General features: G+C 37.1%; 1 protein-coding gene across 1 annotated transcript in view; it reads right to left on the reverse strand.

The window, feature by feature from the left end:
* Nucleotides 1-17,908, reverse strand: part of Apt1 (Acyl-protein thioesterase 1) — a 34,408-nt gene extending 16,500 nt beyond the window's left edge. Inside the window, exons 1-4 of the mRNA XM_083129426.1 lie at nt 17,685-17,908; nt 12,973-13,004; nt 4,358-4,423; nt 721-768 (exon numbers count right to left, since the gene is read on the reverse strand). Coding sequence (XP_082985552.1) covers nt 721-768; nt 4,358-4,423; nt 12,973-13,004; nt 17,685-17,735 — 197 coding nt within the window. The 5' untranslated portion in view covers nt 17,736-17,908. The remainder of the gene's footprint in view (nt 1-720; nt 769-4,357; nt 4,424-12,972; nt 13,005-17,684) is intronic.
* Nucleotides 17,909-18,652: the final 744 nt, after the last annotated feature.

Consider the following 18,652-nt stretch of genomic DNA (forward strand, 5'->3'; position numbering starts at 1 on the left):
AAAGAGGTGCATACTATGGTATGACACTTTCTCCCACAGTTTCCACCTGTGACATTTCCTTCCCGAAGAATGGCTATTTTTACACGAACGCTGTTAACGCCATGGCACGATGGTTGACTTAACAATGAATTACCACTGCCCTCTACAATAACCATTCATCATACTGCCATTTAGTGGTGTGTCCACATACTACGGGTGTCATGTTCACGAGCGGCAAGGAACAGCATTAGCACCTTGGGAAATACATGTTAACATCACCAAGCCTGGCCTGTGTAACCTATCCGAGTATGCATATAATAGCTTGAATAGACAAAATTTAAACTGCCTATCATATTTACATGCTTATTTCAGCTATTATATGCCTGCATGGATAGGTTAGGTAGGTCAGGTTTGGTTCTGTTAGCATGTATTTCCAAGTTGCTAATACTGTCCCTAGCCGCTCGTGTCATGTTCTCAGGAACATACAATCTTATTGTGCTACCATCGTTTAACTTTGAGAAAAAATACAGTTGCCATGACTTTTGCTTTAACCCTCGTATATTAAAGAAGGAGAGAAACGTGTCATTTATTAAATATAATATTTACAATGTTGCTTAACATCTTGCAAATTATATTATTATGAAACAGGTGGTAGAATGGATGATACTTTATTAACATGCCCTTCGACATATTCAATAAGTTTATACAAGCAACATGCACGTAGCAATTCTTTCAACTTACCATGATGGCATTCGGAAACCTGCATTCAAAGTGACGGGCATTGTTTGACTGAAATGTAAAGAAAATTCTGTTTACACTGTTTAGCAAGATATAATATAGGCTATGAATATATGTTTACCTAATTTTCTGGCACATTAATTTTGAAAGCACGTGGAGAGATTATGATCATGGTATTACACTTACCCTACACAAAAAATAAAACTCTCCTCTGAAATCACCCACTCTGGTCTCCCACGTGGCAGTCAGATGTCTTGCTGACTGAATCATCACGGTTATTCAACATAGGCAAAATATTTATGAAATTATTGCAGAGCTGAATGAGGACTACATTATAAAATATTGTACGGATTAGTTACATTTTTAACTTTTTATTCTTATATGTAAATACCTTAGATTGGAATTTGTTAATGTGATGTTACAATAGGGTGGTATGGTTCAAATAATAAAATTATGAACCATACCAGATATAACTAAATTAGGGATGACTGACTAGTCACAGGCAGCCCTATTATACGAATTATAAACACACAGAGAAAAGTTTAAAATTTCCATATCTTTACTTATCACTGAATCAAGTTGACTGAATTCCCCATTTTTGTAAGTGTCCAGGAATATTACTACGACCCCCCCCCCCCCACTTTCTCCCTGTAAATAGTGATAAGTCCACGAAGTGAGGACAAGTTCCATGCAAAATATTCAAGACCTTATGAAAACATTACATACAATTGCAAAAAATAGAAGCTACTTGCAGAAGAGTAATTAGTTGATTTCATTTTTGTTATTGAGTGTCGCTTTCTGCCACTTCTGACTAATTGTGATGGTGGGGATGAAATTGATGAAGGAACACCCAGAACGGGATTTGAACTCGGGGACCCCTGGCGTAGCAGCATGCTGTGCGAACCTCTCTGCCATGGAGGTCAGCAACTGGTGTCCCAATAGTTTTAGCCTTCAAAATTTTGATCATTAATTTGTATTTTTCTCATTCAGTTGCTATTCTGTCTTTTTTGGCTAAATCACAATGGTAAACAAGAAACTGATGGAAACACAAAGAAACCATGCCCAGGCTCAAACCCAAAACCTTCGGTGACAATCATTAAGCTAAACCTACCAAAGACACTTTTCAAAGCTATTGATTTCCAAGATCCTTTTCCTCGAAAATATGGTACAACCACACAACACTGTCCTTAGAAATGTACAGGGTGAGTCAGAAAGGCAACTCCATGTTTGATCACATGTTGTGCTGACACCACCCGATTTACTGGGAATTGAATAGTCAAAAGTCAATGACAGTATTTGCTACATTTATTTTATTATACTGCTTTAACCTCTTCTGTTTACCATACTTAAATGGCATTGGCACTGAAAGTGCAAGAGCTTGCCTGATGGTGTGGTAGCACTGTCACCTTGTAATGAATGGGTCCCAGATTAGATCCCCAAATGAGGCAGTAGATCCAGTCATCAGCCTTTCTATGCATGAAGTGGAATTAAAACAAACTTTGCAGGAACTTAGCCACTGCACCACTTACTTGTGGAGATTACGAGTGTTGGTCATAAAGTCATTTTTCTCGTAGTGATTAACTTGAGCTGGTGTCATGAATGCCTGCGGTGGGGTTAGTCCTTCTCTACACATGCACCACACAGAGTGGCACACTTATCCCAGCGGTGGATGAGCTGGTGGACGCCCTGGTTGTTCTTTAGCTGCCAAAGAACTGCTTCATCTAAGCAATCACCTCATCATCGTCCTGGAAATGCCTTCCATGCAGCGGGCTCTTCATGCGAGGGAAGAGGAAGAAGTCACTGGGTGCTAAGTTGGGTGAATAGGGCAGGCGGGGCAGAATTTCGAAATCCAACGCAGCTGTGTGTGTCACCTTCTGCTGCGCAGATTGAGCTGCTCCATTGTCATGGAGCAGACGAACACCCTTGAAGAGTTTTCCTCGGCGCTTTGATTTGATGGCCTCCTGTAACTTGTTGTAACCTGACCATTCTGAGCATAATCTGTGAGAAGCATGCCCTGGCAGTCCCAAAAAATTCTCAGCATCACCTTTCAGGACGACTTCTGCATCTTCCCCTTGTTTGGGGGTGGCGACGCCGTGTGCTTCCGCATTGAAAGCGCCTGCACCACTTTATGACACTGCAATAGGATGGGGCATTTTCGCCATATACACTGATCAGTTCTGCATGGATCACCTTGGCGTTATTCCCCTTCAAAAATAGGAAACTAATCACTGCACGAACTTCCACTGTCTCCACTGGGGATGCCATCTTGGAAGTGACGCTCCAGCAGCGTTAAACAGGACTATGGTGCTGCCTAGTTCTGTTGGGCTGACACTAGAGGGACGTGCGCTTACGTGAAAGAAAACAAAAAAAAAACCTTTGTTTGAGTCTGGTTTTTCGCTACGACAATAAAGACTTTATGACCTACCCTCGTATGTTGCAAAACATGAAAACACTTAGGGTGACCAGACACATACATTAAAAAAGGAGGACAGGGCATGGCAAAAAAGGAGGACACCGCAAAAAATTGCAACACATTTGGCATTACCATTAATTTCATAAATATTCCAACATATAACAACAATCTATTCCAGCCCTGGATCTATATTTTTGCAAAACAATATTGTTCCTGTTTATAGTACTTCTTCTCATTTGTATAGACTAGTGCAACTGTAGGTTGGAATTCTTTTTCTGTGAGGTGAGATACCCAACTGAAATTCGCCCCTACAAACTGTAACTCTTGGATCTGCTACTATTTTCCAGTTCCGGGATTTGAACCAGGGGCCTTTTGCATCATAGCGCTGTATGCTAACCACTCCGCCATGGAGGCTGGCACTTTGGTATTTAATAAATGTAAATATTACTTAATAATCAAATTTCTCATTACGCGTTTTTGTGCCACGTATGTATGACTCGAAAAGAAACTGCAGTCTGGGACGCGTTGAAGGCTCATTTGGACAAAATTATAGTGGTGCCCAATGAGTCCAATGAGCATTGCTAGAATACTTATCGTGCCTCAAGTGATATGCTTTACATGTAAAATAACACCTGGTTGATCGTTATGTGTGTAAGCATTTTCCCAAAAAAAGGAGGACATTTACAGATTCTCAAAAAATCCGCCCGGATGCCGGACAGACACCTAAAAAGGAGGACATGTCCAGATAAAACAGGACGTCTGGTCACCCTAAAAACACTGGACTCTGAAAATTTCTGTTGGCTAAAATTGACTGCTTCCATGATCACCTCAATGCTGCTACAAGGTCTACTTTGAAGTTTTCTTGTGTGGATGTCTCCCATTGCAATATGATATTGCAAAATACATCTTGCCAGTCTCACAGCCTCCCGATCATTATGTAAGCAACTGCTCCCGTTTGTACTGTAATTTGCTGCTCTATGTTGTTGTTGACATTGCCCCAGCATGTGAAATCTTCTTGAAAACATGATCTTTCAAGTGCCACTATTCTATTCCTGGTAAAGCAAATAGTGTCTGCACATCATTTCTGACTCACCCTATATCTGTATGACATTATCTGCAAGTGTGTTAGTGGAGTATATTACATTACTATAACTACACTATATAGCATTCATTCACTTTGAATCACATTATTAGCTTTGTCAGACAACCTTCTGTGCATCTACTTACGCAGTAGGGCAAATGACCTTCATGTGAGGTGGTCTTACGGCTGCCATTGCACTTGCCCATCCATGGCTGTAAAAATAAATCCACAAATTAGATTTTGAGCTTTATTTATTACTTGAATTATTTTATGAAGTATAGTGAATCGTCTATCAACAGAGAACAATACATACAATTTCAAAAGAAAAAGCATTAAATGCCACATACTTGTACACACACGTTCTCACCTTTAAAATCCTAACAAGCCAAACAAATGCTAATGCCGCACAAAAAATCTATGCTATTCACTTAACCCCTCTGCCCAGGATTTAAATCTTCCACCTGCTGAACCTCAAGCGATATTTAAATCACTCACTTCTGCATTTTCTGGTTATATCAAACACATTTTTAAAACTAGAGAATATATATAGATCAATTTTTCAGAGTTATTTACAGAAACGTCCTCACCCATCTTGATCGGTGTGAATTTTATTTTGTTCATGCATTGCATGAATTCTAGATGCATTTTGTTCATGAGTATAATATTTGAAAGTAAGTAACATTTTCACTCTTAACACAATTTTTATCACACTAACACTTAAAAAATGGCAATAACTAACACTTGTCATTACAAATAACTTATAAAATTACTACACATTTGCAGGTGAGTGCCACTCATAAATTTACAACTTGGTCTTTCTGTGGTAAGTTTGGACAACCCGGTCATTGTTGATGTTAGACTGATAAAAAACCTTGTGTGAGTAGTTATTTCTATTTCCCTGTAGATGGCATCTAACAGCAGTTTGACGTCAAGCATGCAGCAAACATACACATGTTTGTGAATCAATTGCAAGTGGAGGCGGGGGGGTAAATTCCATTTTGTATTATCAGAATTAGTTTTATTCCAACCATCACCAGTAGCTACACAGAAGTGCGGATATGAGGCATTTACATATTGAGTATGTCTATATATTCAGCAAGTAATATACCGTGCGTCCATTTCGATCTGCAGCCGAGAGATCGGGAGAAGCGTGGCGGCGGCGCTGACGGAGATGCCCGCTTATTTTTGTAGACATATGCAGACATTTATATAAATATTGCAAAACGAGCACTAACCTGTGTTATAACATGCAAAAGTTCTTCTGTAATTCAACCAAGTTCTGCTCTTATATAGGGGAGACCGGGGTAATTAGAACAGGAAACAGCCTGTAGAAGTTCCACTGTAAATTACTCAGAAAGTTACTGATGGTTTTTTTTTTAAATTTCTACCATTTAAAAGAACATCTTTTGTATATTTTTGAAAAAAATAATGACCATACCTGCATTGCAAATACTCGTCCAAAAAAAAAAAAAATTGTCATGACACCATAAAATTGTTCCAATTACCCCATTTGGGGTTAATGGAACATAAGTTAGAAATTTCAACTGAATAGCTTTAGATTGCTGTTGGGGTAATAAGAACATCATATATAAATGTCCCATTTACCCTGCAAATTTGAACACAATAGCTCTACTTCTTCTGGAGTTATCAATGCTTGTTTAAATAAAATCCCAAGTTAACGTCTTTTTTCATAAAGTTCAATTTCCCAGCTGTGAAGCAAACATGTGTGAATGAAAATCAGTGTTCTATGATTTATTTGAAAGGTTACAGGCCATTCTACAATGTAGTAAAGAAAAAACTTCTAATAGTTACATGTACAATCTAGTATACCCAAGCGAAATCAAGCAAATTACGCAATGTTCTAATAACCCCTTTGCAGAAATTTTGGGGGTAATTAGAACTTTTCTTATAAAAACAAGGCAAATTGCCCATAGACAACCAAACTCACATGAAAAGATGTGTGCCCTTATGTTTTATTATACGGGTGAAGAAAATTTTGCAAGGTTTCTTTCATTCACATCCAGTATATGCAGAAGCAGAGAAACACCAAGCATGCGTCACATCATTTTTGCAGGTGTATAATAAAAGTCAAATAAAACTTACTTTTGTGTAGTTATTCCAATAACAAATTTTCTGCATGTAGGTTTAGTGTAGGTACATAGGTATGACATGTTATTACACCAGTCTTTTCGTTTTAAATTATTCTACATTAACATGCTCCAATAACCCCATGTTCTAATTACCCCGGTCTCCCCTACACAAATAAATACGCTATAGAAACGATGTTAAGAGCCACAGATAATAAAGCATTTTAATCATAGTTTTGACCAGTAACGTCCTGTTTAAGTTTATATCCTTGAAAGAGTTTTGTGGCCATGGGAATCGTTTGGAGGTTTCGAATGTGCAACACTGTATCAGGATTACACTGCAGACGAAACCGATAAAAGTGAATGGTTTTCGTGAGCTTCCTTGCAATCCGAAATATCAGAGCTCGAGTTTTTTGTTCCTTCGCGACTAGATGAAGACAGAGTTGTAAATATAGTGGCGAGCAATGTAAACCAAGAGCGTGTTAATTTCGTACTGTGCGCAAGAGTGTTATTCTTGGTTACTTGCAGTTACTTGTTTGTGTTATTGTAGTGTGTATGTGTGACGTGTCAGTGAGACGATTGGAATGCCAGCCGCAAGATTCACGTTAGAACAAAGATTTTTTATGTATGACACATACGTGAAAACAAACTCGTGTCGAGACGTGTGTAGGTAATTTGTACAGAAATTCCCATGCGTTTCAACTCCACGCAGAGATAAAGTTAGACATCTTGTCCTTAAATTATGAGAAACTGTATCTTTAAATTTTAAAACACCTAAGCAAAAACGACGGATTCTAACCGAAGCAAAACTCGATGATATTGGTGCAGCGTGTCAAAATCATCGGCACATACAGTCACTAAGCTACTAAAATTAAAACCATACTCTTATAACACAGGTTAGTGCTCGTTTTGCAATATTTATATAAATGTCTGCATATGTCCATAAAAATTAGCGGGCATTTCAGGCCGCAAATGTCGGCATCTCCGTCAGCGCCGCCCGCCACGCTTCTCCCGATCTCTCGGCTGCAGATCGAAATGGACGCACGGTATATATATATATATATATTCAGCAGTGGTTGTCAAATTATTTTCAAGCCACTTTCCCTTATTCCAGTTACTGATCTCTGGCACAATGAATTTTAAGGTGCATAAACTTGTTTATTTTTTGTCAAAGTTTCCAAAAAATATACTAGAGTTTGCACCAAAAAAAAAAAAGTGACATGTAATTGTGAACATTTTACAACTAGTATTTTCCATCTCTTTCTTTTACATGAAGAACTTCTTTCTTCGTAAACTTGGGAAATTTGTCACGGTATCCAGTGACATGTGAAACGCAGTTCGATATAAATTATTTTTTGTTTATCGATTCATTTTATGTTCAAATATAAATGTGTGAGGTTTGATTTATTAAGCCACTTTAGCGTGCTTTTCAACGGACGAATTTGAATCTCTTATAAATATGCAGTACTACGATTCCAGACAAGTTTTTACCCGGATTTCATAGAGAGAGCATCTCCGCGCTACACTCCCGTGATTATTGTTTTGTGTCCGTGGACTTAGTTTTCTTACGTATCGTGAGCGAGTTGCAGTTAGAGAGTTACCAGTGTGCGCCTTATTTTGGTGAAGTATTACGCGGTGATTTGTTTTCACCAAGCTTGGACTACATAATAATGGAGGGCTAAAGAAGATAGAGAAGAGAGGCCGTCGCCTCCCCGGCACCCGCAACGATGCGCCGCTACCATCCGGTGAAGCCAGCCAGCCAGCGCCAAAGACGACATCAAAGCCAACCACTGCCCAAAGCCTGAAGGACGATCCAGTTCGATGCCCAATCGAAGACCGTTACCAGAGAGAGATGATTGCAGATCGACGTCCAATTGATGCCCGACACTAGAGAGATTCCGGACCACATCAAAGCCAACCACTGCCCAAAGCCTGAAGGACGATCCAGTTCGACGTTCCAACCAAAGCCCGTTACCAGAGAGAGAGAGAAGGACGACTCCAGATCGATGCCCGTTACCAGAGAGAGATGATTGCAGATCGACGTCCAATTGATGCCCGACACTAGAGAGATTCCGGACCAGCGCGTGCCCGAAGTACTGAGGAGGTGCAAGTACACCATATCGTCGCAATTATTCTTCGTCGCTAACGACATCGGAGAACAATTTCGCCACAAAGGAACCGTGAGCAAGTCCCGCGTCCAGGAGAGATGAATGACCACGCAATGTAGCACAGTCCGGTACAGTATTCTTCAGAGGGTCTATGTCCATGTAAACGTGCATTGTTAGTATCAACACCGTACTGTTAACGCCGAAGTCTCACTTATTTGCAAAGTGACTCAGAAACCCCGAACCTAACTTCCGTGTCTGATAGTTTTTTTCGTATTGTTATAAAAAAAGGTCATTTCATGTTCAGATGTTCTAATTTAATTGTCTGCATTCAGGGTTAGAAGCTCCATTTCATTACTTTAATATTTAGTGTATATTGTCAAAGTGTGCTCCATTTTTTGTGTAACCGACTGCCACGTCGCGCCATTTAATTTGTCAATACTTGACTGAGGAGTCCTTTTTAATTGTGGAAAGCATAATTTTATATTACAAGGTCGTGCACGTGAAGTAGTATTATTTGTTGCATAGTGGTTTTTGATGTAATTTTTTGTTTGCGCCGACGATTGATTTGTGTATTCCGGCAGCTGGAGCCGATTAAGTTTTGCATCACTATGTAATGGTGTAGTTGTTCTCATTGGACGAGAGAGGCTTATGTGTATTACCCCCTTCCGAGAAACTTGTTAAATGTCGTGCTTATGACTGGATGCATATGTTCATTCGAATGAAAGATTTAACCACGCCAACCCAATTGCCTTAGATACCCGCTTTCCAAGGGCTGGCACATAAATTAATTTAAAAGAGCACAGGAGCTGGCAGACAAATACCCTAAATTCACATAAAGGTTTAAAACTAAAAAGGAATGATATGTTAATGAGATCCATGATTTGTATCTATACTTAACATGTAAAAATACCTCAGATGTGTGAAAGAGAGATAGAGTGAATGAGTGAGAGTTTGAGGAGGCTATGTAAACAGTTGTTGATTGCAATATTTTTTTGTTGTTACAATATATATTCACTTTTTACCGTTCGTCAGTGTTGTTATTTGATGTTTTTCAGGAATCGGATATTATGCTATTAGTGTGTTATGATTGTTCGAATCTACATATCAAAGGTAAACAAAACAGTGTAACATTTCAAGGTATTTATCTCCGCCTTGAAATAGTACGACAATAAACGACCGTCTCAGTACCGAACTTGAAAACCTGGACCGTAAGAGTCACGACCGTTTCCCGTACACATAACGACGTTTGGCCCCGTGCCGGGGAATGAATTACACGTCATTTCAGGGACCGTGAGTGCACTCGTTACAAATTCATGAAATTGCTGAACTGTGATTCATTCACTTTGTGCAGCAGTATATCAGCAGAAACAAACATCCTGCACACAGTACACAGAAAATTTGGAGAGATCTAGAGAAGACATATGAACATAGTTTGCTTAAAGTGTGAAAAGAACTGCTATAAAATAATATCACATCACATGGATAATATCTGGTCCGACTGATTGCTTTGTGATGAATGCCACAAAAAAATTATGTTTCAAGTGTCAATTCTGTATACATATGTTGAAACACTTCGAAAGAGAGGTATAATTGGAAGCTTTAATTATATGATAGTTTGGTTGCGAGACTTGTAATTCATATAATAAATGGTTTATTACAACAACTGAATCATATAACACATTAGTAACTTACTCTAAATAATATCCCAGGTTTCTACTATGATCAATAGCTCTTAAGATTTCATGCTACACGTATAGCACAGAAACTCTGCATTCCCAGGCACAGCAGTAATGGTAGCAACACTTACTTTCATACAGAATGACCATACCTGAAACCTTTACTGTTTGTAGATTTGTGTTAACCTTTTCTTCACATTATCTAGGTGTTTGACTTGCCTTTTGCAGATCTTATGAATCATGCCTCATGGTTATGTTGGCTATTAGTCCTATACTCTGTCCCAACTATTTTCTATCTCTGGAGCAAGAAAGCGAAAACAAGTCTCTGTGCAAGAAGTGATGTGAGATGGCTTCACCAATGAACATGTGAGAGGGAATGGGATTGCATGGAGGGGCAATTGCAGTTACCAGCCTTTGCAGCAGCATGTACTGCTTCCCTCTGCCCACTCGATCCCTCCCCCCTTCTCTGTCCAGCCTCGCTCCAGAGATAACCAGGACAGAGTATAGTTCTAGGAAGAAGGCCTTGCATGAATCAAATGAAAATAACTAGCCTCATGGGCCTGGTGAAATGCAAACTTAAGGAATGCACTAAACGTTTCAGTACCAGTGCTTTATGGAAAGTTCCCACATGGCATCCAGCATGAGGCCAATCCTTCTGGGAGAAATAAACTCCACTTTACATGTTCTTCCACATTTCTTCATTTTTTTAAGAACGGTTAAGGAACAATTACAATTATATTGCATTTTCCAAATTAGTGCAGCTTGAAGTCATTGTCTGCAAGTAGGAGATGATTTTTCATGGAATACACTAGCCTCACGCATCACACAGAAATTGATTTTAAGGAATGCCATAATAAATTTAACAATTTCCACGCATAGGCTTAAGGAACAGCCAATGGACAAAACTCATTTAACAAGTTAAACTTGTGCAGCTTTTGTCTTAGAGGGCTTTACTTAGAGTGGAGGTAATACCTTTAGACACATTTGGATCAAATGATCATAAAACCCTAGCAATACTTTCACTACCAAGTCCTGTGCTTGGTTCAACCAAGTGCTAAGCCACGATTTATTTCATGTAAGCTCAAACTTGACACATGGAGGAAGTTAATCCTCTTTACAACTCCATGTGTGGAGTGTGACAAGTATCAGCTTCCTATAGTCTATGTGGTAGCTCTTTCCTGCCAATCGGCTACTTTCACTTTTCTGGCCAATGCCCATGAATTGTATCATTCCATGTCAAATCAACCATAAAGTAATATTTTTGAACCTTTAGGATCCAGATTTTTAAGATTTTTTTGTTTATTCATTGAACCTATCAAGAGGACAAATACTGCCAAATTTCAGAGTTTTAAGGCTCATAGTTTTTTTAGTTGACTTTCAAAAAAGCAAAAATCTCAAAATTTAACATTTTGAAATCTTTAAATAGCTGTAGATCAAAAACTATTTGACCTAGAGAGATCAAATTGCTGTCATTCTCTTCTGCTTTTAATGGGCTTTAATTTGAAATGCAACATGACTGTGTTACTTGCATTTTAAAACTTTTCAGAAACCCGAAAAAAAGTTACGAAAATCTCAAAAACACCCCTTTTAATTTTTTTTAAAGATATGTTTTGAAGACATCAAGTGATTATTTGGGTGCAGAATTTCATAATGGGATGGCAGTGGGTTCCTATGGAAATTTTTGTTTTTGTATTGTAATGTGTGTGATATCTGCTAAATTTGTTGACTTCCATTTTAAAATCATAACTATAAGGTGAGTGGTTGATGTTGAAGTCTTCATATTATTCTATTTTATAATTTTGGACTACAAATAATATGAAAATACCAAAAATGTATCACTTTTAATATTAGACAAGCAAATTGAAAATATATGAGGAGAAGTCATTAAATAACAGGAATTTTATTCTAAACTTCATGGAGATTTATGAACAAGGAAAATTTCTTTTTCTGCCGTTTTTGTCAACTTCACTGGTACTAAATTATTGATTTTAACATGGAATGACCCACATGCATCCATGTGCACATTATTAGATTGAATCTGAGGATGGACTCCACCTCACCCTTGTTGCCAAACTAATTCCTAAACACTGCAGTGCATAATCAATTTAGGTAATGATTTGAGCTATTCTCAACTTTTTGATCCTTCAGGCTCTCACTATCAACGTCCAAACGGAAGATGCTTATTCCCTAGAAACTAATCTAGATATTTTGAGAACATGTTACAGTTATATAATAGGGGCATTCCACGAAAAGTGGTCATACTCCATGTTAATAACAATTAAATTATTTAAAAATTATTGTTTTAATTGCATTATGGTTTAAATGTTTGTGAATGCATATTTCACCAACAAAATTTATTAGTATCTGTATATATGGTTCACAGACAAATGAAATCAAATTTGCTACATTTTTAAAATGACGGACACACAACACATATTTGTTAATGCTTTTTCATGGATTCAGGCTATGTTATCATACTCAGGTTTCTATTCATTTGTTAGCAGACACCACAAAGTACTTAATTATTCTATGAAATCAGCTCATTATGAATATTTTAATCCAATCTTATGTCTAGACTCTTACATTTTATGTATGAAATGCCTTATATGTAATGCTGGATGCCCCAATAACTGTAAACTCTTCTGGAATTAGATGTTTGTGGCGTTTTAGTTTTGCTTATGATCTTCTATTTTAAAAAAATCAATAATGTGTTCATTAAATATGTGACTTTATACTTGCCTCAAGACCAGGGCTAGAAATAATACGAGTTCCATATAGCTGGAAAATTATTTAAAAAAGCAACAACTTTATAGCACGTTAACAGATATCTACTATAAAAAATCTTTCATAGATTTCAGGTGCATGCAAATATTAATGCCAATGTACTTACCCTGTGTCACCTAGCCCATGCAAAAAAATCATCTGAAAAAGAAATACAAAGTTTCAGTACACAGTTATGGTTGGCATTTAACAGAAATTAAAATTTTAAATTCATACAAATGAATTTCCACTAACCATTAAAATAATTTTATCCTTCAGTCTGTGTCAAGAAAGTTCGTTAAAAATTATTACAGGGTTCCCATGTGAACTTGAAATTTATTTTCCCTGAGATTTCCTCGAGTTTTCCAGGATCTTCAATTTTTTTCCAGAGTAGTCAATACACGGTGCAGTATTGTTTATTTTTTTACAATAGCCTCCATTTCCCCTCATAGCCATAACATCAGCACCTTATTATTATTATTATTATTATTAGAGATGAGATGGACAGCTGATTGATTGATTAAAATTTAAGTGCTTCGGCCTTTGTGGCCATTTTGCACCCTTGTAAGTATAAGGGGAAACTCCCATCTAAAAACCCTTACCTTAAAATTAAAAAAGGGTTGTAAAGAGACCTTTGAGAAAGGTTAAAATTGCAAGTTGTAAAGGGACTTCCACAGAACAAACACAACATTTAATAAAGGCAAGGATAGTTTAAAAACTTCCTCCGAAACAGTGTAAAAGGCCCAAACATTTGGTACAAAACTCATCTCCCAACATGGATGGATGATAAATCATTGGGAAGGTTAAAAGTCTGTCTGAGGAAATAAAAATCAGCACATGAGAGAAGAATGTCCGAACACTTAATACAACGTTACAGGTATGGCACAGCAGAAGGTCCAGCCCTTGCAGCAAATGGCAATGTGTGAGACGGCTGTGTCAGACTCGAAGCAGTGTTAAGATGACTTATTCCTCACGAGAGAGAGAATGAGAAGTTTGCCATCTGCATCAGCAGACTTGGCGGTAGTATCAGCTCTTTGTTACCCTTGATGCCTACATGACTGGGGACCCAGCAGAAGCAAACTAATTGTTACTCTATTGGTATGGGCATATCTGTGTATAATTTTTTATTACTTTTATGAATAAAAAAATACAATTTATATGCCATGGTTTAGTGAAGTTAATGTCTAAATAAGCAGTTCATAATTAAAGTAAATCATCTTGAATCACTTGGTTACATACATTAATTGAGGAGCCAAACGAATGTTCTGAAAGAATCATTTGCAATTTTGCATTGGCTCATTTATTGGAATCAGTAAATTTTATATCAGTAGTAGTATATCAGAACTGGGAAATACTTTCACTTTCTGAAATCAAAGTAAATGAAGAATCCCTGTGCACATAGAATTAAGGACTACGGTTACAGATATTTGACTGAGTTAACACCTTTTCCAACTGTATTGCAGTTCATAAAATAACATTCCAAACATACCACACATAGAACAAATATTTTCACACTTTTGAGAAACAGAAAGTTACATATGGACACAATATCAATTATTTGTAATTGAAAATAAACATACATTACGAGCCTATATCTTCAAATCAGCTTGTGTGAAGAAAATCAACATGTAGGAGCACACTCTAGCTCTTCAGATGGACTTTAATGTGACTCATTGATCAATTAGGTGATTTTCCCTGAGAATTTTACATTTTTCAAATTTCCTGAGATTTTCAGGTTTTTCCAGGTGTGTGTGAACCCTGTACTTGACTTGAAGGCCATGCCAAGCATTAGAGCTGCTTAGAATTTCCCCTAGGATTTATAATTAAGAAGAAATTAATTGAAGCTCCCCCAACCGATATAGCCTCAAGGCTCAAACAAACATCATCAACCTAATAATTTCCAGATCAAGCACTGGCTAACATCTATAGTGAAACCAGCAATTGGTTCATAATGTTTAATCAGCAGTTATGATTATTTGTTACAACTGGTATTACATATCATTCGAGTTAGCTCTTAACCCTTCCCACTCAAAATAACAATACAATATCTATCCACCCACCCAGTTTGGATTTTTCTGTATTTTTTAAAATTCTAATTTATTATTAATCATTTTTAATGGTTTACTTACAGTACTTAATCTTAAAACTATTAGCAAGTATAGAGTTCAGATAAATAAAAATATATATATAATATATTTTGTATTTTTTAACATTTCAAAACATTGAGCAGTATGTATAGTTAGGATTCTTGCACAAGTTTTACAAAAATAGTGTGTTTCTCTCTGTTGGCCATGAACATTTCTATTACTACAAGCAGCACAATTCTCATTCTTCACAATTATATCAAACACTGGAAAATTAACACACCACATATTTATGCAGCTGGTAACGGTATCCATGCTGCCAAATGTGAATTTAGTTTCACTGAATATTGATAGTGTGTGCCGAGTGTACTCAAAGTTGCACTCAAGTCGGACTTACGAGTGGAACAGCAAAATATTAATGTTTGACCAGGTTTAAATGACAAGTGGAAAGGGTTAAGACATATAAAATGTATTAATGCAGGGTTCCATCACAGTAAATATGGTGATTTTTATTTATTAACAGTTTCATGCATCGGAGACACATTTAAATCCGATATTTTATCTTTCTCGTGGTTTGTACTTACCAATTATGTATTGCGGAACATAGTGGAAGGTGCCAATATGCTTTTTGCATGAAAACAAACACTTTTTCTGCTAAAATAAACCATTTTCCTTAATGCTACGGAAAGCACGTCACGGTGCGATATCGCTTGCTTTGCGAATTGTAACGCTTCTTTTGTTTTCGAATATCAATGTTTCCAACTCTATTGTGCATGAAAGTTGTAAAAAAGCCCCAAAAACCATCCACGGGTAGCCCCACAAACCATTAACGTTAGCCCCAAAAACCATGCATGGGTAGCCCCACAAACCATTGACGTTAGCCCCAAAAACCATCCACGGGTAGCCCCACAAATCATTGACGTTAGCCCCAAAAACCATCCACGGGTAGCCCCACGAACCATTCACACGAGGTTAGGTTAGGCCTGTTAGGTTAGGTTCCATTAGCACCCATTTCACCCCTAAATTCATCGAAAAACCATTTTCCTTTCTCGACAAAAAACCGCGCGTTTCTCGAAGAAAAAAAAACTCGCGTTTCTCGAAAAAAATCGCGCGTTTGGAAACCCTGATTCCACTAGCGAGATTGCGTGACTTCCGACGCTAGAGCCATCTGCAGTTACATCTTGGAAACAAAGGCATAATGTTGATGATTTTCACAAAATGCGCAATATTATTACATGAAAAGTGATTATTTATTGTTCTGCTGCATTGTAGGATGAAGTTTTAGGAAGAATATATATCGACGGAGGTTATAAACCTTGGAGAAACTCATTTCCGTAAGTAGTTTCTTGTGTAAAATTGAAGAAATGTGTCTCCGATGCATGAAACTGTTACCTTTTATTTTAACCAACAAACCAACTTCAATATCTTGTCTTAATTGATTGAGTTTGTCTTTAAGTCCACTTTTATGCACAGAAGGGCTAATCAGGACCAGAAACACAGTTTAAGAGGGATCCTAACCAGTACATGGTTCCTCCCAGCATCGAACCCACGGTTCTTTGATAAGACATTGTCACTACACAATTAGAGGCGCCAGTGTAGTCTTAATAAATTTACCTCATGTGGTTAATTTATTCCATGACCCACCTAGCAAAATATATGCATAAATTATGTAACTAATGAATCAGAACATCCAAATAAATATTCTTCATAATAATAGAAATACTTACTTTTACTTTTAAATACGGTGAAATGTGTATGTATATCTTTGAAGATGCTATGTGGCAGTCCAGAAATATCAAAATAAAATTCTGTCGACCGGAAAATTTTGCTAATTCAAACCTTACTAATACTACAGAAACTGTGAAACCTCATCTTTACACAGGAGACAAATACTAACTTTACAGACACTGAGTGACTAGCTTCACCAGTGGCGAAGCTAGCTTTTGAGCTATTTTCATTTTTCACCAGGTTTAAACTTGTGCCTTCACATGAACTATGACTTGTGCTGGCCCATTCTTTAGTTGTTGGGATATATCAAGCTCATGTTGGTGCGAATTTATTTTCGTGTGGGCAACAAGTACTTTACTTACATGCACACAATGTAGTTGGAGAAATACTGTAAAGGGTTCTGATATGGACTGCTGCTGATATGTTACATGACGTTGGTATTAGAGTGCTGCAGGGACAGCATTTCACTCAAGTGCCAAATAGCTGGCACAGAGGACACTAAAGGTAAGAAAATTCAACACAGAATAATACATTACTGTTTTATTTAATTAAAATTATAACAATAATTAAAATAAAATCAGCATTATTTATGGGCAGTGTGTGACTTCTTTGGATGAATGAATAAAAGATAATGTTTATTTTAAAAAAAAAACTGGATGTGAAAATTATTTTCCACTTACTCCAAGATGAGAGATTTTAATTACTTCATCGATCAACATTCTATTTCCAAAATGCCAACAATTTATTAAGATTACAAAATAGCTTTAATTTACCTACATATGTATGTAATTGTAAATGTTAAGTTACATCATCAGAAGTGAAAATCGTCGACACTTTTACTTGGAAGGAGTGAAAGCAGCACTCTTTCGTTAGATAAATAATAGTCACTCATTTCGGATAATAGTTATGTATTGGTTAACTACTATGAAATAATATACGGACAGAAATGTAGATACAGGCATATTATTAAAAGGAAATTTTCAGAAACAAACGCTGTCCACGCAGTTGAGTTAGATGCATATGAACTTACCGTCGCTGTGTGTTTCGACTGCGCTGCCACAATAACAGGGCTGTTCGACATCTCGTGCTTGGATTGTGAGGAAGATCCCGCCGTAATATAAACACAATTTTAGATTTCAACTGTAGTTAAATAAAACTTTCACCGGTAAAGTGCAGGTCACAAGAGTAGCAACAGCAACCATTCATGAAACCCAAACGCAACGAAGTGAGTCAGTCGACAAATGACTGTCTAGATGCGTTGAGCAGTTATGAAAAATTTAGAGCACTACCCATGATTCCCAGCATTTAATAATTCCAGTTGTAGTAAATTACAGCACATACAAGTCGCTATAAGTGCGAAACCAATCATGTTCAAGAATAATTTATGGCCAAATAAGATCATTACATTCGAGAGCGCAAGAAAATAGATGATTCGTTTGACCTCCAAATTTTTTGTCAAAGTGAAATCAATAGTAGCCGAATCGTCTGCTAATATGTGCGTCTGTTCAAGTCTGTACATACAAATATTAATAATTATCGTATTTTTCGTGAATAAAACTCGCACTTTTCATTCTATTTTTTACAATTCTAATCGAACATTTCACACATAGTTGAGTGCCAGTACGTTTCCTTACCGATGTTGTTTTGTTCTTTACTGCTATTTGCAATGCTTAATTTTGTTTTGTTACTTGTGTTAATAATCGCACTATGTTAATTGTCATTAAAAATTATGTGACGCTTAATGCCATGTACAAACATGATATCTATCCATTTTTACATTACTCATTTCAAGTATAGGGTGTTTAACAAGCAGGGGCGCCGACTTGTCAAAATTATTGGGGGGGGGGGCTCTGATCACTGAAATAAATTAATGAATGACTCCTTCCCTACCTTTTTAAAGTTTTGGCTTCAGTGTTGAAACCTCATGAATTCCTCAAAAATATTAAAATTTTCATTTACAGTTCGAATGCAAAATGTCAATTGTTCACGGATGGATAT

Source organism: Lepisma saccharinum, chromosome 1 (genome assembly GCF_977018435.1).
Source record: "Lepisma saccharinum chromosome 1, izLepSacc3.1, whole genome shotgun sequence".
NCBI lineage: Eukaryota > Metazoa > Arthropoda > Insecta > Zygentoma > Lepismatidae > Lepisma > Lepisma saccharinum.